The sequence below is a fragment of the Cupressus sempervirens genome, chromosome 11 (genome assembly GCF_028749045.1).
Source record: "Cupressus sempervirens isolate cs-2001-9-10 chromosome 11, ASM2874904v1, whole genome shotgun sequence".
Classification (NCBI taxonomy): Eukaryota; Viridiplantae; Streptophyta; class Pinopsida; order Cupressales; family Cupressaceae; genus Cupressus; species Cupressus sempervirens.
Genome location: NC_143128.1, coordinates 507,809,832 through 507,837,181, shown reverse-complemented (window position 1 = coordinate 507,837,181; position 27,350 = coordinate 507,809,832). Strand labels below are relative to the sequence as shown.

General features: G+C 30.8%; 1 protein-coding gene across 3 annotated transcripts in view; it reads left to right on the top strand.

Moving 5' to 3' along the window:
- LOC149530591 (uncharacterized) overlaps nucleotides 1–26,946 on the top strand; it is a 32,820-nt gene extending 5,874 nt beyond the window's left edge. For all 3 annotated transcript variants that reach the window (XM_089809727.1, XM_089809729.1, XM_089809728.1), the window contains one exon: nucleotides 26,614–26,946. In XM_089809727.1, the coding sequence (XP_089665853.1) occupies nucleotides 26,614–26,811 (198 nt within the window). In that variant the 3' untranslated portion in view covers nucleotides 26,812–26,946. The remainder of the gene's footprint in view (nucleotides 1–26,613) is intronic.
- The last annotated feature ends 404 nt before the right edge of the window (nucleotides 26,947–27,350 follow it).

The window sequence follows — 27,350 nt, the reverse complement described above, 5'->3', positions numbered from 1 at the left end:
ACATTCATAGATACATACGTGTCTATTTATATAATTATTTTTCAGTAAGTAGAATATAATTTTCAAGGTGCCTCATAGTTGTTGATGACAAAAACCTACCGATACTAGAAAAGTAGATGACTAGAACCAATATCAAACCATCTAAATAACATCTAAAACTACACTAATCAGAGGGTCCATAGACCCAACTAATCCTATTGTAATTCTTTGAGATTTTTTGTAGCCTCTAGTTTTTTGTTTATCATTTGGTCATGCATATTTGCAAGCTCTTTCATGACATGATAATGGCTAGCTACAACTTTGGAAAGGTTATGAGTCCTAGTTGAGGGCCCCTAGGTTTTAGAAGAAATTATTTTACCTTGATCAAACACACATCAAACACCACACACATCCTCAGTGGTAGCATCAACGCTCTCCAACACATACATAATGTTTTTCTAATTAACACCTATTTTCAAGACTTGAGATTTATTATTGAGAATCTAAAGGCCCAATGCACTATTTTGGACAATAAACCTTCTAATAAATACCATAGTATTGATCTTATTATGTACTTCACCAATAATATCTCCGAACATTTAAATCTTCTTCTCCTGGCCTATCTTCATGGATTCAACATCCTTGGCCATTACCTTAATTATAGATGATACATTTAGGATTCTCATTGTCAAAATCCTTATTATCAACATTCTATAAATCATCCACCCTATTAGAAAGGAAATTCATGTACTATATTTGATAAAGTCAATCTTAGAAATGATCTAGTTGGCCTAACCATTAATAAAATCTTGAGAAACATTACTAGATCATCATTATTCATAATATTTTCATTCACATATACAATATCATTCATGGGTATTACCAATATCAAAGTTATAATCAACCTCCATAGGTGTCACATTGTCTAAATGGAACTTTGTACCTTGAAACTCCTACATATTCATTGCTATCTCTTCAATGTAAGGGTCCTCCCTATAAGTTTAGGATAAGTTTCCTTTCCCAACATTCACTGTGACCTCCTTACTAATGCTTTACACACTTTTCCCCCATTTTCCCTTCTCTTTATAAGGCCAAGACAACTTCCTTGAACATTGAAGGTAAAGTTAGGATAGAGCTCTTTATCTTTATTAACATTATCTAAGTCCAAAGTATTATGAAAAATAGGGGAAATACTCCTTATGTTTATGAGAAAAAGAAACATTGGGACCATAGTCCTCATCATAACCTTTAGTTTCAAAGCTATCTAATCAATCTGACTAGAGCTTTTCTTACCCTTCTTGGAATTATTCCCATTTTCATTGTGAAAATAAGCCTACTCATCCAAAATTGCATCATCTCAATCATTAGACATGTCAGACTAGTGAATAGTGACATTTTAGGCATAATCAATTTTTTGTTGAAGTTTGGAGGGATTAATGGGAAAGATGTGACACACTCCACAATGAGCAAAATACAACATCATGGAGTATCAATGAAATGACATTCTTTTAATGTGCATTAAGACAAAAAAAATAAGAGTATAATTGATACAACGTAAAAGATGCTACACAATTGTGCCAAAAAATATTTAAAACAAATGAAATGGTGGCTAAATGTTGAGATAATGGGTGTTGCACACATTGCATAATATTTTTATTTTATTATTTTATTTTATTATGTAATGTTGTACCTAGATGGACGTGCAACATGTAAAGATTCCCATGGAATATTCTTGATGAGTTGTATTGTAACATTGTGAAAATATTTCATGTAATTATTTAATATTGGGGAAAAGAATTAAATGCCCAATATTAAATGTGGGGTCAGTGGGTTAGGTAGCACATGGTTTTTAGCACATGGTTTATGTAATACCACTTAGTGGTTTTGTCGGACTTGCTACTATATAAGCAGCCACAAGGGTAGTTGTTGTAGAGTGAGAGAGAGTGACAAGGAGAAGACAAAAGGCAAGAGTCGAGCGGGACAAGGCTTGACAGGTTAGCCAAGGGAGCATTTGTGAAGGTTGAAAGCATGGCATGGGATGTGTGGATTCATGCTTGTTCACATAGTTTGCTCAGTTGTGGCTATGGCCATGAAGGCTTCCATGGTTGTATGGCAATGGTATTTTTGCTGAATAATACATGATGATGGATGCTTTTGGAGGCTGGGTTTTTCCCTCAATGAGGGTTTCCCAGGGTATATTTTGTGTCACATTTTATGGGTATGTTGTCTATTCTCTTGCATGTGGATTTTAATTTCATGTTTATTTTAGATCTATTATGGGTTATGTGGAAACGGTTATATTCTTTGTTGCCAAGTTTCCTTACACTAAAGAGGCTAAAAAGTGTCCATCAAGGGTAAATACCTCATTATAGCTTCTATGACCTCCACTTAGAGGGGTTTTGTGGTTCCAAAGTTATAGCTACCCACCTTTGTTCTTTTCACCTTCTCCCACTCATTATCCTCGAAGAACAAAGATATAAATTCTTATAGCCTTTGCGATCCTCAATTTGTTTTGCTATCCTCTTAGAGACAAAACACTTGTATAATCAGATCCTCTAAGACACTAATCTAGACCTTATACAAGGACAAAATATTATTTATGTACCCAAATTTGGTGACAAGTGAAACATAAGTTCTGTAAAGTTTCGAACTAAAGGAATAACCACACTCATAGGGAGCATAACCCAAATGATGTGACCATTTCGCCACTTTTCACAAGAATTTTACTAAACTTTATGATTATCCACACCCATTATTAGCAGAGTTCCACTCAAATCACATTGAGGCACAAAGAGAAAAGATGAAAACCAAGCAAGAAAACTATAAAAACCCACTCAAAAGAAAGAAAATAGTGGAGAAGCCAAGCTTAGATAACCCACAAAGCATGAGAGATTAGGTATGACAAGACTTTTGACAATAATAAGTAGTTAATGTAATGTAAACATGCCCAAATTATAGGCTAAAAGGTGAGATCCCTTGAGATCAAAGGGATGCATGATACCCTAAGTTCCTAGGATATAACCTAGGAAGTGAAGAAACATGATGCATCATAAAGATGCCATTTAAGCGGTCAATAACATTATTAAAATAGAGATATTTAAATTTAACGTGGATGGGTTGATTACACACACACACACACACACACACACACACACACATATATATATGTACATATACATATATACATACATACATACATACATACATATATATATATGTATATATATATGTATATATATATATATATATATATATATATATATATATATATATACATATATACATACATACATACATACATATATATATATACATATATATATGTATGTATGTATGTATGTATGTATGTATATATATTTATATGTACATATATATACATATGTATGTAGATATGTATCTATATGTATGTATGTATATATGTATATATATGTATGTATGTGTATATATGTATGTATATATGTATCTAAATATGTATATATATACACAAACATATATCTATGTATATGTACACACACACACATATGTACCTACATGTGTATATATATGTACGTAAGTAGACACACACACACACACACACACACACACACACACACACACACACACACACATATGAAAAAATGCATTTACCTAAAGAATTGATCATTTTCAAACAATCTAGGAGAATGCCTTGAAATGGATAGCTAGGATTTTGAACCCCTTTCAAGAAATTGACTTTTTTTAAGGAATCACTTTCAATCCACACCTTCCTAAGGCCCTTAGAAAGGGCCAAATTGAGACCAATTTAGGTACATCCATATATAAATGGTTTATAAATAAAAAAAAAATAAGTTATTTAAAAAGTTTTGTAAAAATATTAACAACTATTTACCACTAAAAAACCATAACTTGTAAGAATAAAATAAAAAATAATACTTTGTTTCATCTTCAAATTCTTAATGGTCTATTTGTTATAAGTGTTAGGAAGTAAAGATTTGATGTGAAGTGTCGATTTCATTGTCTTAATCTAGCCACAAGAGAGAGAGAGAGAGAGAGAGAGAGAGAGAGAGAGAGAGAGAGAGAGAGAGAGAGAGAGAGAGAGAGAGAGAACTCTTATGGGTCGAGTCTTCCTCATTAGAAAGTCCTTAAAGATACCATAGCTTCAAAGATATAGAGAAAGGAATACAATGATGTGTATTAGGTATAATGATATTGAGTGTAAGAACACAATTAATAGTTTACAGGATGGATATTATTATCATGGGATGCATCACTGTAATAATGATATGTGCTTAAACTCAAAACAAAATTGTATGAAATGGAAAATAATAATCATATTTACAATCATGTATTTAAAAAATAGCTAGTTCAATTAGGACAAAAGAGGCATCCATGACAAAGGCCTAATAATTTGAAACATGAAAAGAGCATTCAACTAATAAGAAATCTATGTAATTGGAGAGCTTATAGGCTAAGAAAACACATGGAAAAACATATTTGAAAATCTTTGGGAAAACTAGGGCAATCCTAGATCTAGAAGATATAAAAATTAAAAATGTGTCACAAAGAATATATGTTAAAGTTATATACTCTCACCATTGATATAACTTATATAACTTTGAATTTGATGATTTAATTCTAAATTAAAAATACATTAGTTTCTTGTAAATATAGATTGAGATTATGATCGGATAATCTAGTATGCTAAAAAGGAATTAGGGTGTACTTGGAATATAAATTGATTTTGAATTCAATTCTTGATAGGCTATGATTTATGTTTAACAAAAATTTAAAATTGGATTTTAATAACCAAAGATTCGAGACCAGTACAATTTGAGATTTCTAGGGCCAATAAATATATAATGCTCATGAAACAACCCTTGGACATGTGCATCATGAAATTTAGTACAATGCATAATTTTTCCTTCATATTTTTTTCCAAGTAATACCCTCTTGTTATTCAGACTATTACCATTTTCTCATAGAAAATCCCTTTAGCACCACACTAGTATCCAAGTTATATCCTCTAGTAGTTTCTTCACCTCATGTTTACTATCTTTATATTTAGAATACATGTTATAGTTTATTTTTGCCTTCTGGATACTTGTTACGTTTAATCTGCTTGATTTACTCCTTTATTTTCAATCTTTTCACCATGGAATTAATATAAACATTAAAAATATATTAGAGAAATATCAAATTATTTTAGCAAATCTACTTCATTTAAGCATTTCATTTCTTCATACTTTTATATATATTGCAACTCTCTTATAGCTTACTCTGTTATATGTTTGTGGAGTAAATATTTCTTTAATAAAATGTATTATATATCCCTTCAAATAGCTTTTACATTCCCATTAACTTTGATATTTCCTTATACTTCACATTATTATCATATACTACTTTAGTTTATTTTTCACCATTCAACTGTTGTACGTGCTTTACAAATGCACTTGCATTAACATAGACTAATTTGGTAGTTAGCTATGAATTTTTGATTGGTTTTACAATTGGGATTCATAATTTAGAATAGAGAATTCCTATTAAGATGATTGATTGAGTTGGTTGAATTTCCCTTATAAATAGCATTATAAGAAGAAGTTCAACCTTTATTTTGTAAGAGGGCTTTTGTTTATCACATTTTGATTTTGGCTTCTTTAAAGTTTGAGTTTGATTATATGTTTGATTTTTATTTTTATTTTTAATGAATAATTATATTAGGATAGTGGTTTATGATAAAGGATTGGATTTGACATTAGAGTTTAGTGGTGTTGTATATTTTGGATTAGAGGTCACAAATTTATACTTTATGGGATTGACTTTTTTGTTGCTAATTCATTTAGCGGATGCTGAATTTGATTAAAAGGTTGGAGGTTGATTTGGGATGGTTAATCGTTCTTATTCATTTTTTGATTTAGGGGGGAAGTTACATGGTTTGAAAATAAATAACCAAACACTTGAACAACACAAATTCTTGAATACAACTAGAGACACTCTGTTGATGTCTCTTGCATGTTTTTGTCTATCCCCATTTTCAAATTTCTTATTTTGGCGTCTTCTTACTACTAAAATCACCTACTGAAAAAATTGTCCATACTAGATTTGATGGTTTATCTTGCTTCCCTTGGTCTTTCTTATTCTTGACATGATACTTTTCTTGCAGTAGAGGGTGTTGGTACCCTATCTATGCGGGTTCTAAGTCAACATATTTAGTTCTAGGCCCATCACTGTCTTCTTCCCTTATTGTGGGTGCTTTTTGACCACTTGAGATGATTGGTAATGAGGCATTTTCTCCCTATCCTTCCTATGGTTGCATTCATTGTACTTCCTTCTCATATATATTAAATAAAATCTTTCCTAATGCTAATGTAACCAAGATAATTGCTATTTCAAAAATGAAAGGTATTATCATGCTCGAGATCCCTTGTCCTTATACTCCTCTAGGAAAGGCTGATAAAAATCGTGAAGATTATTTTGTTAGAAATGGTATTTAATTTTTAGGTTTTATATTTGTTTTTGGTCTTCTCTTCTAATATTGCAGAACTAGATTCAAGAGGTTTTGTTTCCTTTAGTTGATGGTGAAAATGAGATTTACTCTTCTAGCAGAATTTCATTGTGGTTTTTGCTAATTTTTTGGAGGATTGACATGTAGTGTTTAATGTTAGGCCTTGGAGGTGGGATTCACATCCCCTCTCTAGTTACCCATAGGTTTCTTATTTAAATTCTTTGGAATGATTTGCCAAATATATTTTCACTATTGGTAATCTTTCCTCACCACCTACTTATTTTATATGTGATGAAGCCTATGAGGATATTGGGTAATGAATTAAATAGATTCTTAGAGGCAAGCCCCATGTCGAAGCTTTTTATCATTCTTTCATTGTCCACATTCTAGTTGAGTTTTGAAATCTCAAAATTTCTTTTCATTGAATCCATTCTATGAGTCAATACCAAGTTTTGGTTTTAGGTAGTGGACTATGAATCATTCATCCCCCATTGTAAGTAGTGTTTTTCTATTAGGGATTTGACTTCTAAGTGATGTTGGAGTGCTCACAAGAAATTCTTTGAGTTGCATAGTGAAAGAATTTTGTGACCATTTAAAGGATGATGTTGTTTCTGAGTCTAAAGAACCCACTCATTCTTCTATTGGAAACATGAAGTAGGAAAGGTTACTGAGAGGGGAGGGGTGAATTAGGAACCAATAAAACTTAATCTCATTTCACCAATTAATCCTTCATATAATATTTGGTCTAATTGCATGCATGAAAGAATGAAAGCAAATAAACATTCATAGCAGTTTGACATAAGATATGGTAACCCAAAAACCTTCAAAATAGGAAGTAGAATTGGGTTGGGGATGATACCCACAAGCTTTATTATTGTAGTATAAAGTTGACTTGTTAAGGCTTACAATTGATCACTTTTGATGATTTGCCCTATTAGGAGCAATAAGGACTGTGAGGTCCACCTTGCGAAAGGATTTACAAAACATACAATGAAGTATGCACTTGGTAAAGAGATTTTACATAAGATTGTTAAGTCTACCTTTTTAGAGGATTTAACTAATATACTTGTTAGGATTTAACTAATCTGAAACTCTAATTTTGCTGGTTGAGATTCCTTGAATTACAATGATCACCTGACTGTGATAGATAATGCTTTGTTGTCCCTTATACTGCTTGTAGCCTTCTTAATACACACTTCTACTCATTATATATTCATGACATCTATATATCTCATTTGGATATGATATAATGCATTACATATATACCAATCCAAATCACAACTTACTAAAGTCGGCTACAATACAAGTTTCACCAAAATCCACAAAGTCGGCCCAATTGTTGTAACTCGAGTTTTGAAGACAAAATCAATGATGTTTAGATACTTGGTAACCATTGTTAGCACTTGGCATCATCTAGAATTCGGTTGACAAAGAGGCTTGGTTCATACTAATCACTTCCAAGTAGCTTGAACTCGGTCAACATTGTGTGACTCGGTGAACATTGCGAAACTCGGCATATACTAAATCACTCGGTTGACTCTCCATGGCTCGGTCAACACTAGCTTGACATCACTGACACTGTTAGCTCGATAGACATTGGAGAACAGAGTTAACACTGTGTAACTCAGTTGATACTGTGGAGATAGATTAACACTAGAGTTTCCATCACTTGTACTAAAAAAGTCGATAGATATTGCTACACTTGACATGAACTGTACATAGGTTCTGAAGCTTGGTAGCAATTGAGAAACTCGGTAATAACTATATATTGATCAAGTGTGAGTCACTAATAGATAAATTGACCTTAGTGTTAACAATCTCCCCCTTTGGCATTAGTGACAAAAACACTTATCAACCCAAAAACTGAATACTCAAAATTACAAGTCAAAATATTCTTTTATCACCATTTCGTGTCTACAACTCGGTAGCATACTATGTTTTTTAGATTTTTCAAATTGTTTTTGTAAAAGATATTTTCTGCTTATCTGTTCTTGTATTTGTATAATACTATATCGCTCCCCCTTACATAAACTTTATCAATTTAGAGTATTGCTCCCCCATACATATATTCTTTACATGTATTTACATATACTTCTCCCTCTTTACACACACACACACACATACGCACACATATTCATCTATACTTCTCCCCCCTTTTGACATAAATGCCAAAGGTGTATACTATATGTTAATACCAAAATGTGACAAGAATTCAGAGTGTACCTTCAAGATTAATGCCATTGTCTTGTCCTAGTTTTCCTATAACACCTTACTTGCATGCAATGCAATTTAAACTTCTATTGATAACTCCATTATGTGATCAATTGTGGAGAAGTTATTGTCATTGATGAGTGTCTTAGCATGTGCAATGCATTTCTATATTGCATCCATGTTTGGAAGAATCATGGCTTGGATTTTTGCAATTGTGACCCTAATTTTGGCTTCTTCCTTTAATAATTTTGCTTGTAAACTTGTTAGACATTTGATCTTTGAATAATGAGCAGAGCTATAGCTTTTTCCATTGAATTTATCCTCTTGATTCAAATGTAGAATTTTAAAGATATAAGGTCAAATTCTATTTAGAATGCTTCCTCTCTTATTACTTCTTCCCTTCTCCTCACTGCTATATATATTTACTTGTCGGTGATTACAGACCTAGATTTGTTTGTATTGTTTTTCCTCCACTACTATTTTCCAAGTTATCTCTATTTAAGATTAAATAGTTTGTACTGGTATTACATCTTCCTCTCATTTTTCTACTAGCATTGCTAACAATACTATTAGTCCTAATAATACTAGATTTTTTTGAAGGTACTTTTTGTTGAAGTTGTTGAAAGATCAACCCCACAGTTCCCAAGAATCACTTACATGCAAACACCTGTCTCAGAAAAAGAGAAACAAAAGCTATGGAGGCTACAATTCCTAGACCCATAGATGAGACATTCTTGATGAGAAAAAAAAGAAATTGATATTATCAAAAGTAAATCAATGAATTACAAAGAGATCAATCCTTATAAAAAGAAATTCAAACCCTAACTGGTAAAACCTAGGTCGTATGCTAATAATTAATAAAAGAATTAATTATTATATGCCCAAAGTTTAGCTTAAGAAAACTAGAGATAATAAGTGACTTAATAATTAAATTAATAAGAAAATACTTAATTACTCTAACAACCCCATTAAGATAAACTAAGGGAGTAGCTAAAAACCTAGAAACTACTACTGAAAGTAAATTTGGGTCCCGTCAAGAAAGCCTGATGAGGTACCCAAACACAAACAAATCTATGAAAATAGGAGAAATAGAGAAAACCACATGGGAAACACCCTACTCCAAAAAGATATGGAAAGAATGTTGAAAGAACTAGCAAAGGATAGGAGAAGCCTCCAAACTAGGGAATGCCCCAAAAGATAGGAACAAAAGATGATCATGATCATCACCACTAAAGCATAAAGCAGCAAACACTACCAAATTGCTAATCTGAAGAACCTCCACTATATATAACATGACCAAGTAGAGAAGACTAAGTCTGAAGAGCTGATCTATCGAAGATGGAAGGTATCTTCATGGCCTCCAAAAATAGGAATGAAAGAATGTCTATATGGTAAATGATCCATCTCAGTGAAATGCATAGGTATCCAGCCATTGCAATCACCTCATATGATCAAATACTGTATACATAGTTCATTCCATCGAACCAAGAAAGTAATAGAACCAACATAACCCCTCTATAATGTTGAGAGGTAAGATATTAACATTGAAACTGAATGCAATATCTCATGCAAAAGGAAGAACCAAGAACATTAAGAGTGCAAAAGAAGTATAAACACCTATAATGGGAGGTGTCATCGACACATCATGAAGCTAATGTCATGGAAGGAATACTCACTTGACAAAGGGAGATGGTGAATATGGCCAACATACAACCCCCTAAGATACTTTATAATGTAGTATGAGTACAACAAAATACAAAGATGTGCAAGATCTCAAAATGCAATAGAGACATTTTTTCTTAGTGTGTTTGCGAAAAAATTACAACATGTCAACAAATATCAAAAGAGACATAAGGTTGATACAAGAGATAGTGCAACCCATGAAAATCATCTAAAGCAAAAAAATTGATCTTTGAACCTTAAACAACCAAGAAATCCACCAAAATGGAAAAAATCAAAAAACTGAATGGGATGTACCTGGAGTAGAATTTAAAAAATTGAAATGTCTCAACATATGTCTCCTAGAGTGCAAAATAGAACTTTTGACTTTGACTATATAAATTGGCAACCAAATAGCATCAAAATTCTAAATAAACTGCACCATGATGACGACCTTGGAACCACCTTTCCGACGATATCTCGTTTACAAAAAATAGAGTTTGGATGTGCAAGTTACAACCAAAAAACCACATGTAGGTCAAAAAGAGATGGAAGGGCATCAAAAATCCATATAAACTGCACCATCACAATGACCTCAAAACCAACTTTCCGATGATATTTCGTTTGAGAAAAATAGAGTTCAAATGAGCAAGTTACAAATAAAAAACCACATGTAGGTCAAAAAGAGCTAGAAGGGCAAAAAAATAAAAATCATTGCCTCGAGATTTGTGTTAAAATGCATCAAAAAGTGTGCCCACAAGTACCAAAACTTACCTTAGAAAGTGTGACAGATTCGTACCAAAAATGTCTTGATTTGCATGCCAAAAAAATCGATTTACATGCAACAAAACTTGATTTGTGTGCTAAAAAATCTCGATTTACATTTCAATTTTTTATCTATGCTCCAAAAAATCTCAATTTTTGTGCAAAAAGCATAAAATTACCACCTCAGGAAATGTGCCCAATATGGAAGCAATATTTTGTTGTCTCAAATTCCAATTGTGTCCAAATTTGACAAATTTTATATGAAAATAGGGGTTTTTGGGCACTCTGAGTTCAATGGTGATGTCCATTTGGGCTCACAATGCACCAAAAATTAGTGACCCCCCCAGATCCAATATAAAAAAGCTTTTAAAAATGAATCCCTCTAGAAAAAAAAACATAGATCTAAAAGCCAAGCCAAACTTCTTATAAACAGGACATGGGCATGAAGATTTTGAGCTCTAATTCCATATTGAAGTTGATGAAAGATCAACCCCACAACTCCCAAGAATCACTTGCATGCAAACACTTATCACAAAAAGAGAGAAACAAAAGTTATGGAGGTTGGAATTCCCAGATCCATAGATGAGACATTCTTGATGAGCAAAAAGAGAAATTGCTATTATCAAAAGTGAATCAATGAATTATAGAGAGATCAATCCTTATAAAAGGAGATCAAAACCCTAACTGGTAAAACCTAGGTTGCATTATAATAATTAATTATTAAATGCCCAAGGTTTAGCTTAAATAAACTAGAGATAATAAGTGACTTAATACTTAAATTAATATGATTTCATTAATAAATCCACATAGACATTTGTACAATGTAATTTAATAAATCGTATCCTAGGATGTTATATAATTAGCAAAAATCCCCTTTGATTCAAATGAGTTTTTAATATTGAAAGATCCACCTCTACATTTTTCATGTTGTTTGCCCCATTTTTACTATTTTAGTGTCAAGTTCTATTCTAGAGCTTAGGTGTATGTTGTGCTTCAAATCAATAACAAATGAGGGCACTTGCCACTTATTTTAATAAAAAACATAAATTTGTTAAGTAGGAGTGTGGGCGATTGTAAGATCTTTAGTATACCTCGATGAGTTATGGAGTAAATGACATATGATGAGATATTGAATATTTTTTATCACCAAAGCTCGCTCTATGTGGTGAGGGGAGAAAATACTTTCCCAACATACATATTACCTAGGGACCTGAGGTAAGTAACATTTTTGGGGTGATCACCTAATAGTGCATTGTAACCAAACACAACCCATATGTCTAATGTAGGACGTACACTTGATTCATAGGGAATGTCTTGGTGCAAGCTAGTAATCCTATCCACTCCTTTCATTTGTGAGGGATGAAGTTCATGCAAACTTAGACTATAAAAGAAAAAATCCTTGTAAACTAGTTTTTCTTGTGATTAACATGGTACATAAGAGAACAACACAATGGTTTTTTATTTTCAATATCACCTTTTGATGCAAGAAGATATATGATATATACTACGTTGCACTTTTAAAAAGGACACAATACTTATTGTTCCTAGAAAATAAATCGTGCAACTAAATTTAGTAGAGAAATAAGTGTGAATAAATTCTAAGACAAATTCATTCATAATTTCTCAAATGATTCTTGGACTATAAGGATGTTATAAAAATACAAGGCAAGGATACACAGTATGATGATATAAATGTTGAAGCAATAGATAAATGATAATATTTTAGATACAAAACAAATACATTACTATAGAGATTTTTTTTTGATCCTATATAGATTAGATAATTAAAATAGAGTGAAAAAAAACAAAAGAAGATTCTTGCACCTACTAGTGTTTACTTGTACATAAAAGAAATTAAAATAGATATGTCATCAGGTATTATTTTTTTTTAATGCAAATGCACATAAAATATATAAATATGAAATCATAATAGCTACAAGTCAATAGAAAAAATTATAGAAAAATAAATTTAAAGAATTAGGAAATGTCATACAAGGGCTAGGATGAAGAGGCAGATTGGAGAGGATAATTTTTACCCTTCAGAAAATTTCAATTTGCAATCCATAATTACCGCATTGCAAGTTGAAATAAAAGGGTGAACCCACAATAATGGGTTCCACTTTAGTGGGACGAACAAAAAAGAAAAAAATTTCGAAATGAGAAATTGAGTTTACCATATGTTCGCGCGAACATATTTCGTATGTTCGCGCGAACATGTGTGATATATATGTTCGCGCGAACATGATTTGCATGTTCGCGCGAACATAGGTTCACGCAAACATGGTAAACGTGTTTGTGCGAACGCCATGTTCGCACGAACATGCAAAATCACAAAAATTTTAACCTTTTTTTCTTTTTTTCTTTTTTTTTTCTCTTTTGACTGCCATAATTGTAGGAGAATGATCTCCTACTGTAAAATAAAAAATGTCAAAATGTGCTTCTCGGAGCAAGCTTTCCAACGACTATAATTTTATTACATAATTTAATCATTAAGACTTTCAAATATGAGTTTAACTCATTATAGGTTCATTACCGATTGAACATCAACCGACTTTGACACCTTGGGAAAATTAGTAAATTAGGTCAAATTTTTTTTGAAAAATATGGAGGCACTGGCTTATTGAGATACCTTTCTATTCAAAAAAAAAAAAAAAATGGTTTATGATAAATTGACTTCAAATTATCTGTGTCAAACGGAACGTATGTCTGAATTACGGTTCATGTCACTTCAAAACTTCATAAACTATACAATATTCAACAAAAATAAATCAAACCAAATGTAGACACTGGATATTGATGCTACAAATCCAACACAGAAAGAATTACTTCATTATCATTTCTAGAAAAAAAGTTGTGTGTCGAACGGATTGTCACTTTTTAAAATATTGAATTTTATTATGTACCACTTTTTGGAGGAGATAAAAAAAATTGACATAAATAAATTTTTTTTTTTAGATTAAAAAATATGGTTACAAAGTAGGAACAAGTACTCAAAATCACTAGTTTATGTCATCTTGAAATTATTTATAGTTTTGGAGATATAGTCACTTGAACGTGACGTTTGTTGCAAAAATATTGATTTCAGAGTCAAAATTGGTCAAAAAGTGGAACCCATTATTGTGGGATCACCCAAAAAATCTATGAAAAAATGCATGATAGGGGTTGGATTTGCAAAAAAATAAAAGAATCAAAATTAGGCTAAGAAGCTAATGCCTTGCATAAAAATCTTAGAAAGATGTGAAAATATTACAAAATGAGGGAGAAAATGAATGGACACGAGTGTTTCTATAACACTCATTAAAATACTAGATTAAGGGTAGAAATGCAAATTAGTGGTGCAAACAAGCCAATGTGTGAAGCTGAGGTGTTAAGCTAGAGAAAATGCACCAATTACATGAATTACATGGAAAATATCTGTGGATGTGTGAAATAGAAATAACAAAAGTGGATTTGAATTGACCAAAACTAGGATTGTGTGACAAAAAATTCAATAAAACTCAAGGAAAAGTTAGATTAGGTGTGTGGTTTTATTGAGCATGCCATATGATAAATCCAAATTTAAAATATAAAACAAGGATCAAATTCATGATTTGAAATTTGAGCTTGTGTTTGAGTATCACGTCATTTTAAGCCAAGGGATTACATATCGAAGATGAAAGAAGTTAGAGTTAACACACCCACAACTTCTTATTCCACACAAAAGATATGCATCGATATGATCTAATCAATTAGTTCTTGAGATCATGATATGTAGTTGTAGAAACTATAAACATGACTAAGCACTTCATTAGATTGATATAAATATAAATTAGAAGAGGGTTCTATTTATATATTGGATTTATGGCTGATAAAAGCTTGATATTTATTTGTAAGATAATGGATTTGGTTGATTGAGAGAATCAACAAAATGAGAAGCCTCTAAGCCTTACCTTGTGATTATCACACTTGAAAATTTTAACGAATAAAGACATTTGGATGGTTAAGTTTCTCTTGGAGAGGAATGAAATTCTCAAGGATTTCAAGGGGTTTCACTTAGTGAACCTCAATCATAGCACATGCATTCTTTGTCTACTAAAGAATCCCGCTGATTTCAAAAAGCGTTTCCTCAAACTCCTTTTTTGCACCCCTTTGAAATACCCACCCAATAATCCTCACTCCTGTTTTCCTATATAAACCTCCATGCCACCTCAAAAAACCCTCTCTTCCTATTTAGGAAAAATATTACCCCTTTTTTGCCCATTTTTAAGTGTTATTATTTTAGCTCTTCAGTGAAGAGCACGTGGAAATGCTGAAATATTTAAGTGAATAATTGAAATCTATCTAACTAATGTTAAGAAGATTAATTAAGAAATTAGATTTTTTAAATTAATATCTAGGAAGGGGATAACATTAGGTGTGATCTAGAATGTAGATAGTTAATTGTACACACAAAGTCTATATTGTTATCTATCTAGGTACAACTTGGTACTTGCAATGACATGTAATTCCATGAGTTATTTGCATGGCTTTTAGGTGGCTTACATACTCCACATCTCCAGATGTACCTTGCCACATCTTTTTTAATCTTTGGACAAAGAAATCTTTCCTTTTTGGTGTAATATTTATTCTAATATTGTACATAATAAATTAATAAGGGAGTCTTTATCAGTCAATTATCTAGGACAAGTTTAGTTATTTTCATTCCTATATATCATAAGATAATTTTCTCATGAATCTCTGGGGACCCATGCATGGGGGTACATTGTTGCAACTATGCATACCATTGCCTTAGTGGTCAAGCACATTCAAGATACTGGCTATTCATATAAGGTCCATCACCAACACCGACCTCATAGTGTTTTGGTGTTTGGGTAATACTTTACCACTGATAAGTCTCAAGTTCAAACCCGAACGCCTATTGTGTGGTCATTAGATTGAGGGGCCTATGGGTTCGTGCTTCGAGGACCCATGTGTGGGGGTAGATTGTTGTAGTTGTGTGTATCATTGCCTTAGTGGTCAAGCACATTCAATATACTGGCTATTCATATAAGGTCCATCACCAACACTAGCCTTTGGTGTTTTGGTGTTTGGGTAAATACTTTACCACTGATAAGTCTCAAGTTCAAGTTGTCCATAAGATATTTCCTTTTTTATTTTTCTTTCTTATATTATGCCTATTTTTTTCTCTCATGGATATCTTTTTGAAGGCCAACTTAGGGAATCATCTTGCATAGATACAATTTTAAAAAATATTAAATTAGAGTTTTGTGTTACTTCTAATGCATATAATTGCATGATACTATTTTAGTTGGAAATTTAGATCTTGTCCACAATATACTTGTATGTGATCTTCCCAAGTTGATTAATTTGGGATTTATGTTTTTATTGTGGAATTTCTGTAATTCTAACTTTGTAGTTCACACATTTTTTGAATTTTCATTCACCGACTAGTGCCTCAGTTTTCATCATAAGTTTTAGGTTTTGATATTGAATCAAAACATAACTAGTTCAAGTGGTTGTCTTCTATAATTGGTTAATTTATTATAACAATTTTATTTTCTTTCAAGATGAAAAATCTCTTTGTTTCTATGTATTTTGGAAGTAAATTTATTTGTATCCTTGAGTTCAATTCTTATGTAGGAAACCATGGAAGAAGATGCAAACATCCATCTTTGTATGCAAGAATTATTTCTAGCATTCTCTGTGTTTGCATTTTCTATTTATTTTTTAGACGCCTTATAGATTATAGATTAACTCCCCTTTTTTATGGTTCTTTTAAAATTTGTTTATCGTAAATCATCATTGCATAATTTTGGGGTTATTATAATAAATAAAATTTGAAATGTTTCTTGAGGTCCTATTTGGCTACTGGCATTAGAAAATGCTACATTTGTTTTATATAAAAAAAAAATCAGATGTTGGATTTGGTAATTTAGAATTGGATTTTATTGAATAGGAAAAATGAAAATTTGATTTGATTTAATTTCAATTCCAGTTCCAGATGTCAATCACAATTCCACCTCTCGAGGTGGAATCAACAAATCCTCATTTTAGACCAAAATGGGAATTTGAAACCCATATTCCAATTCCACTTTGACTTTTACAAATTGAGGATTAATTTTTTCTTAGAATTTGTTCCTACCAATCCCCATTCAAGCCCATCAAACAAATGAGCCCTTATGGAGGGTTTACTAAGTAGGAAATCTTAGGATTTTTTTTTCCGTATTATACATCCAAACACCATATTGGTTTTCTAACTAAAATTTTTATAAGGGTTAGGTAGTAATGAATTTGTAGATTTATCTCAACCAAAAGGTATCTCAATTCTTATCCACTTTGGAGCACATTCTAGCACATCTTTGTCAAATAAACTTTCATGTATTGATATAATCATAATCTACATAAATAGATCAAGAGCCTATACATTCAATCCAACATAGATAATGAGTTCACTATGTATCAAGGTTAATTGTGAGCATTCAAGAGTATCAACTACTCTTGCAATGGTTTGTATGAATTTGGTTTTAACCCTATTATAGTTTGGATTCATAATTTATAGAGGTCTTGATTGAAAGTTTTAATTATAATATCCATATTTTAAAATAGTTGGTTAGGATTTTTTTCCAATGAGATTTTTCATGTATATATATTTATAATTGGCCACTTAATGATGCATTTTTGTTGGAACCCTAGTCCTTTTTTTTCTCTTAAATGACTAGCCCCCTTTTTTTTCTTTTGGAGGGGTGAGAGGGTGTGGGGAAAGGGGCATGTTGGTCAAATATTTATTCTATAATAACTAAATTTAATTAGGGACTCTTTATTAGTTGTCTATCTTATAATCAAGGATAAGGATTATTTTCTTTCATTTATCATATTATGGGGTATTTCCCTCATGAATATATCTTCTAATAGATATTTCCTTGATTTTTATTCTTTCCTATAATACATGACATTTTCTCTCATCAATATCCTTTCTAAGGGACAATTCTATTATAGAGGACAATCTTTCTTGGGTACATTTTCTATTTTCACACCTTAGGAACAGACTTGCATGGCACTATTATAATTGGAAAATTCTATACTACATGCACAATATATATGTTAGCAATTTTCCTAAATTGATTCATTTCATATGATGTCATTTGAGAGTTATTTCTTTCTTGTAAAGTTTCTCTAGTTATAACTTTGGAGGGCACATATTTCTCAAAGTTCTATGATGCAATAGATGCTACATTTTTAATAAAAAGATTTTATTTCAAACACTCCTCTGCCAATGTTTTTATCTTGTTTTGATCAATGTGGTCACGTCTAAACCACTCCCATGCATTTCTCTCACAATATTTCCTCTCATAGAATGATTGAAATACATAATGGTTTTTATACACGATAAATTAACATTAGAATAATCATCACAAATATTATCATTCACACGTACTAAGGATTGTATCTGGGTACAATAGTATTTTTAAAAAAAGAATTACAACCATAAACAATGGACTTGATATTGTAAAATGTAACCACTTCATCAATTAGATTAGTTAGCAATTCCATAGACTTTCTGAAAGGCATTAACTACTTGAGTCTTCTTCATTCAAGAATGCTTTCTTAAAAAAATACATTTATAGGAAACAAACCCACATTTTCATGTAAATACTAGTTAATTTATTCCAATAATTCACATAAGTGAGGACCTCAAGTTTATCAGGCACAAATTAATACATGTAGTGTCATATTGCTTATATGATGCAATAAAATTCAACTTTATAGGTAGAGTAGTTGTACAATATCCATCCCCCAAAAATTCCATGTTATTTAAAACAATTCTATCAACTTCTTTGGTTTTGGACTACAAATATTGTTAAAAACTTGTTATTCTTTCTTTCATTATTGATGGTTATACTTGCTCTTCCTCCTTTCGATGAATGGATGTTAAATCTTCTTCTCCAACTTTGTCTCATTTTTCTCTTTCTTCAACAACTCATTCAAACTTATTTGTATTTATCTCTATTCGCCTAGAATTTGAGTAAGCTCTTCTAATTTGCATATTTCTCTAGCTTTTGCATGACCTCATCATCTTAGAATATGATATATATTGAACATCTACTTAGGGTTTTATTTTCTTTGATATCAAATTTTGTACCTAGAGATGTAATAAAAGAATAAAGGCATGAAATTTGCTATCAAATTCTTCACCAATTGAAACAAAAAGACATGAATAATGTTTTGAAAGGAAATTTACTAATACATCCTATCTTGCATAATTAATATGCATAAAAAATTATTAAAAATGCAGAACTCTAAAATTATTAAAATGAATAAATTATAATTCTCAAGTGGTATCTTTTGTGAGGATTTGAAGCTCTCTAATCTCTCCACTTTGAAAGAAAATTTTTCTTTACCTAGATAAATTGTTCCATTGTTTACAAGTTATACACTTGTATAATGTGTGTGGTACTGAAATGAGACTTTGTACGTTGTTGTCACTATTAACCACCTTAGCGTAATGAAAACTCAACAAATTACATACTTTCTAGAAATTGACTCTAGTGTTGTGTTTACAAGCTAGTATATTTATATACTTTGATTTAGGAAACTATGAAAGGGTCTTATTCCATAGCATTAATCTTGAAGTCAGTTCAAAAAGAACTCACAAGGATTGAATTTAACTAGCAAACAAAAAGAAACAAGAAACCTTAAAAGAACTAGGAAGAAAAATACAGTGGTCTCTATGCTTTCTCATGCATTTCCCCTTAGAGATTTCTATAGAGATGAAGTCTCGCCTTTGGTTTCAAACGTAGCTTTGGCTGACTTCCTCATTTGAGGATGAGTTTTTTTTGTTGTTTATTAAGCTCACAGCTCTTTTGGAGGTGGATATATCATCTATTGAGGTGGTCATATGATGTGTATGTATTCTTGATAGTGGGTTGGATATTCCTTCTTAGAAGGTCAATGCTTGGAAGATGGGGTGGATTCAATAGAAGGATTTTTTTGGGGTTCTCTTCCTCGACATTATCCTATTGAGGTGGGACTCCTTTTTATCAGGGAGGAAGGAAGCTATGTGAGGAGGATGGTTTATGTTATTCTCCTTTTGTGGATTTTGGATGTTCCTTCTAAGTGGCAGACTTGGAGTTTGTTGCTTGCTCCCTCTAGGTTTTTGATATTGTGATTGACTCCTATAGAGGTGGGGTTCCTTGTGATTTTGGCGATGGAGATAGTCTTTATTGGAGGGGAGGGTAGTTGGGTTACCATTAGTGATAACACTTAAGTTTGAGGGTTTCTCTCCCTTAGCATTAGATTTGTGATCTTTCCACCTCCTCCTTCTATGGAGGCAGATCCCTTCGATATTGTGGTGGAATGGGAGTGTGCAAAGAGATGCAAGATTTTTAAGAATGTTGACCTTAATAAGCAGTTCTATTGGTTGTGGACCTATGGCTATGAGGGTGAAAGAGGAACAGGCTACCCATTGCTTGAGGTTGGTTTCTAGGCCTTATGAGTTCTTCCTATGGTTGGGTAGTTGCCGATAGTTTTAAAGCTCACTTGGGTCCTTTATTCCTATTTTTGGTTTGAGAATATAGCTAGCAAGGGAACTTGTCCAATGCTGATTATTAGCAATGTAGACCATGGTTGGTGGGTTTACCACATTCAGATCTTTGTTTTTGATAGAGGTAGACTTCAGTTGGTGTGTTTATTGGATGTTTGACACTAGGTGTTGTTAATATGTTGTCTTACAATGTCTAATGTCTATTGTTTGCACCACAAGTCAACACCCTCTTACTGCTTTCTATATTAGAAAACTAGGAAGAAAAATATGCATTCAAATATTAATTCATTTGACAATTCAGAATATAAGATGGAATTACTTTTTTAGCTAAGAAGACTCTATTGAGAATTTAATTAAGGTGTTGAAGAGTTTTATAAAGAATGTCCCAGTTGTGGGAGGAAGGCAGGTGATAAGAACATACACTCCTTGAATGACATAGAACATTCTTAATGAAGGAGCATATATGATCTTAGCCTTTGTACATATCCCATGAAGAAAATATAACAAAAAGGAGAGTTATATACAAAGTTTAGAAATTGAGCAGACTAATGGTTCTTAAAAGGAGGTTTGGAGGTGGTCATTGCATGGGATGCCACAACTATGTGTAAATGAGCTCACCAACGTAACTCGTGTCACCCCATAGCATCTAATTTATTATGTTGAACCCTAAATTTAAATAATAAAATGGAAATGAATATAATTTCAACTAAAATTTAATGTTAAACAATAATATGTGCAAACATATCAGATGTGATTAAAATCTAGTATTCATAATAATTATATTCATATTTCTAGTTATCAAATTATTTTTATTTGTATAAAACTATTTTTTTAAATGTACAATAGTAAAATAATTAAGTAGTATGAATATTATGAATTCATATGGATGTTCATAACCTCCTAGAGCTAGAGTGCAAGACACAGATATTCTTTAATGGTCGATAAACTAGTATAATTTAGAAAAAGAAAAATTTCCAAAATCATAAATATTTGTGAATATTATAAATAAGTTGACCCATATATTTAAGAGAGAATTTGCTAACAAAGAAAATTAAATACTATGTTCAATCATTTTTCTATTTGATTTGATTAACAAACAAAATAAAAAGGACTTGTAAATAGAAATTCTAAAATAATGTAGGTGTACATTTAAACAAATTAATCCTTTTATTCTTGAAAGTTGCAAAAGTTACAAATATTATTTATAAATATATTATTATATAGGTATACAATACAAGCCCATAACTCTGTAAATGAAAATGAAATCTCTACAAACAAGTATAAAAAATTAAGTTAAAAATATATTTATTCATATAATTATTATCAAATATATAACCATCAAAATTTAAAATATATATTAATTTGAAATTATTAAAAATAATGTTTGAGTCATAACATTTATATCATAATTTTAAAATAAAAATTAAAAATATTAGATTAAGAAATTAATTATATATATTTTTTCTAAAACTAAAATACAAAAATGAATCAAAGAGTTTAAAAATACGACACTGTAAATAACTTTTCAAATAAAAGTAAAGTAAATAATAGAAACAAAATAAATAATAAAAAATGTATTCTTGTAATATAATTATTGAAACAAAAACATTTCTAAAGTAAAATAATATAATTCCTAATACATTAATTAGTTTATAAATATTTTAATTTTTATTTATACTACTAATATATTAATTAGTCTATAAATATTTTAATTTTTATTTATATTTAACTTTTATAGGATGTGAGGATATGGTGTTTGATAAGAGATTAAATCTAAAATTTGAAAGGGTTAATTGAAAGTAACTGAAGTAATTGATAAGTGAGACATTACAATAATAAATAATAATAAGAGTGTCCCTTAGTCAAGTATGCTAATAAGTTAATCCAAAGTAGATTTAAGATTCAAATTTGATCGTCACTGTAAAACATAATTAAAATTTTCAAAAAAACCTAGTTCATATAATATTTTTTTTAAGACAAACTATAAACATCTATCTATGTTTTTTAATATAATACATTCATAATTTGATTTAAAAATATATTTGATAAATAAAATAATTAGTTGTTAATTTTTTTTAATTCAATAATAAAAAACAATTATAATTTCTTTAGACTCTTGAATTTTAGTTAATGTAGAGTCCATTGAATATAGCAAATACTATCTACTAATAACCAAACTTGTTGTAAAACTGAATTTTTTAAATATTTGAAATATCTTACATAAATATTATTTGGATGGTTATAAGTATAAACTATACCATAAATTTAACCAAGATAATGACCCACATTATAAGTGGAAAGAAGATGTTCCAAATAGACAAACCATATGCATGAACTACTAAGACCCCTATTGACGAAAATTGTATTAGGAAGACAACCCAAAGTGGACGAATGAGCCACATATCATTAGAAAAATTCGACAAATTTTCAACTTTGTAATTCTACTAATAACTATATAAACAATGCAAAATATATAAATATATAATATACGCATTTCTTCTATAAAATTATTTTAAGGACCTTTGTATTTGTTATTTAATTTTAAGAGTTAAAAATGGTACTTTCTATAGTGATATATTTCTATATTTTAAAGAATGATGATTAAATTTTAACATTTATATAAATGATATTATTAATTTTAATTAATGTAATAATTCAGGATTTATGATTTATATTTATTATTATTAATTGTATTAAAGTAGATTTATTTATTATTGATAAATGTTATTTTCTATTTTTATGATTTGTTTTGTAATAAAATAATTTATTTTAGATTTATATTATTATATGGATAAATTTGAAAGAAAATAGAATTAAAATTGAGGTTTGAATTTGAAATCAAATCATAATTAAATTTATAATTGAAGAATATTAACAGATAAACTATATACATACTAATGTTATTTATGTTTTCAATAAATTTTTTAAGTTATAAGAGGTTAAAAACATATGGTTTTATTATTATGTGGATTTTTAGAATGAATGGATGTAAATAATAATATAATGCCGACAAAATATTAAAATGAATTTATTAGATTTATAAAAATTATAATAAGAATAAAGGAAAGGGATTGCAAGTATTGCTCTAGAAAAAGTAGAAGAATAAAGATAAGCATTAGAAAAGGCATATGAAAATAAATCATATTATTTGATTTTCTATATGCCTTATATCTCTGAGTTGTTTGTGACAAGATTACTTTCCACTAATTTTGAAGAAGAAACAATGTGAAGGAAAGATTTGGTGTAAAGTTTTTCTCCCTAGATGTTGATTAAGAAAGAAAGTATCTCCAATATTTGTAAGAAGGTTTGGAGAGATTTATATGAATCGTTCAAGGTGTAAAATTATAGCCTCGAATCTAGAGTAAAATATCATCTAAAAAGACAAAGGATCTTAATTTCAAGTCCATCCAAAGAAAGTTAATAAATACAGCCAAAATGATAAAACTTACCTAGATCTAATCAATCATTTATTTGTATTTATGAGGAAGAGAAATGATGTAGTTAGATTTGATGTTTGTGCTAAATGTAAAATTATAGCCTCGAATCTAGAGTAAAATATCATCTAAAAGGACAAGGGATCTTAATTTTAAGTCCATCCAAAGAAAGTTAATAAATACAGCCAAAATGATAAAACTTACCTGGATCTAATCAATCATTTATTTGTATTTATGAGGAAGAGAAATGATGTAGTTAGATTTGATGTTTGTGCCAAATAATATTTTGTACTTTTCAGATATAATAGGTTAAAAAACGAATTTGTTGTTGTTTGTAACTTATCTTAACATAATGGAATGGAAAAAGTAAATCAGAGATACATGACACAATTGAAGCATTCGATTGTAGATGATACATGACAACAATGTTTGTTATGGTTATGACTTGTCTAATGTAATATGATGTACAATTCTATTATAATATTAGAATGTTAAAGATGTTACTATTTTACACTTCTTGTCTCATTGTAAGACTTATGACCTTCAATATAATAAAATAATTAAAATTTCAATAAAAATAACATCATTCATATGTCATCATTTACAATGATAAAGAATCTAAATTTTACAAATTTTATGAAACATAAAACTAATTTTCAGTAATTGATAATTAAAAGACTACTCTCTCTTGGCCAGCCGAAAGAATGCACTGGATTTGACCTTTTTTTTAAATTAATTAATAAAATAATAAAAACGTCAAATCCAGTACATATATTTTGCTATATACACGTTGCCCTCTCTCTATCTATATATATACCAAAATAATTCACTGTTCAATTATTTTTAGTGTGATGTATAATACTTCAACCTTCAAGCAATCATTTCTATCATAATTTCCAACAATCTTTTAATAATTAAAAACAATATATCTTAGCTTTCAAACTGTAAAAATATATATACTCAGTCCAAAGTGTCCATATTTTAAAAATTTCAACTACCATTCTCTGAAAAGATTGCTGCAAAGGCCACCTATTTACATTGACCTAGTGTTAACTCAAACTCACCAAGTACATGAAATTATCTCCGCAGTCAATTTTGCTGTTTGTTTCTAGCGAGAGGGTTGCCTCGCCGCTAGTCTGACATGTCAGCTTCTTTAATAAGATGGCACAGTTGAACTTGTTTCCAAAAATATTCCTTTCGAATACAATTTTCAAACGCACTGTCTGGTTTTTATCGTTATTCAGCCAATTCATCAACTTCTAAAACTTATCATTCAACACACAGTTCATTTTCTCAAACCACTGCCCATTTTTATCAAATAATAGTGTGTACGTATTCAGCCATCAAAATCTTGATACTTGGTAGAGTCAAAGTCCGAGACAATATCTGTCTTTTCACAGCCTTGATTGAAAACAACTTCGACGCGTGTTATGCTTGGAATTCGGTGATCAAAACAATCTAAAACTGAAATTAAAACCAAATCTCCAAAATCAAAATATCAACTTCTGTATGACGTGGAGAGTGATGGTGCTCTCGTATACGTTTCATGCAAGACATCCGTCCCAAGTAAGATGGGCCAAAAATGTGGGACGAAATACTTTGCTTGATGTCTACGAACAAATTCAAGCATGCACACAGAGTAAAGCATCGCGTGACTGCATTCACACTGAAAAAATAATGACTCATCATTCATCACAATGATAACGATATTCTGACCTGCAAACTTCAAGTAGAAGCAATACTGCTCATCCATAAACATGTCAGAAAGCTTGTTCACAACTTGAAAAGCCTACTTTCTTTTTTATTATAGATAATGGACTGAAGCTTTGAGTATTATTATTATTGTCTATTATCATTTGGTGACGTTAACTATATTATTATGTGTTAAGCTAAGTAGACTTCAATTTTAAACGGCCATTCTTAAATACATTTAATGAAAAAATTAAGGTTAGAAAAATAAGTTAATTTTGACTATTTAATACTTTTAGTTTAGAAATCAAGAAATCAAAGTTATATCTGATATTTAAGGGTTAGATTCAAGACTTTCTAAATAAGAAGTTCACAATTTACCATTACATTGTAGACTCTTAGCTGAACGTTCATCAAACTTATAAGTCATTTTCAATCTCAAATAAGGCCATCTTTACTGTTCCCTTTCCTCACTATCCACTCTTAAGTGTGGTATGAATACAAAGATGAGAAGCGTGCAGTGTGAGGGAGACGTGCAATGAGAGATAATGACCGTTGAACAAATAAGGCAAAATGGGGTTGTCTTTGTTTTAGAGCATAGGAAAAATGGGGTCATAGACAGACCATGATGACTCCATTTGAATACCAACCGGCGTGGAATGGTGGGTTTCCAGTTATTATTGCATGGCTTTCAATTGCAGTTTGGTCTGACATGAGATGTTACGTCACGTCGACACCAGCTGCATGGCACTACATGTCATAATTGGACATGCAATTACGTGAACTGATTAATCTAAGTAATTAATATATGTATTTTTGTGGGCAGGGTCTTATAATAATAGTAAAATAACTTAATTTGGTGATGGTTGATGCAGATTGAGATAATGTGCAGAGGAGAGGAATTGTTAGAAGGTGTGACATTGCAACATGTTCGTGATGTGATGTGGGCGAACGAGGGGAATGAGAATGGGAAAGGTAAAAGTAAGAGTGTGGTCACAATCTCCAACCATTGTTCAGAGGACCATCTAATGGTCTTGCATTACCGAAGGGCTCCTTCTGCATGCTACCATTAATCAATTTTAACCTTCCTTAACAACACCAATAATATTTATTTTGCTTCACCACGCCGTCTCATTGTTCAAGTGCATGTTTGAATAAGAATGTAGTAATTAATGATTTATGATGATTATGATTTTTTGGTTGCAGCATATCTCACTTTTGTCTTTGGAATCTCCCAATCCCTTGTGTTTGCTTCTATTATTGTCTCTTATCATGTTATCTTATTCTTGAGTTCACGAGCTTCCTATTGAAAATGATTTCATTGCCTCAAGTTTAGAAAGAGAAGACAAGTACGACTCATTTAGACGTGATGTTTTATGTAGTAAATTATTGAAGAAAGCTTCTCCATTCACACACAATCTTCACTCCCTTCCCGCTTTTTAATGAATAAATTTCAAATTTCGTGACCGTAAGTGCTACTTACAAAAAAATTCCGGTTTGAAGAATAGAAAGAGAAATCTATCTATAGTTTTATGGTATTCGATCACCACAACCACCTAATTTGTAAACCGAGACAACTTCCTGCTTGATAGTTCCATCATAGGAACCATTT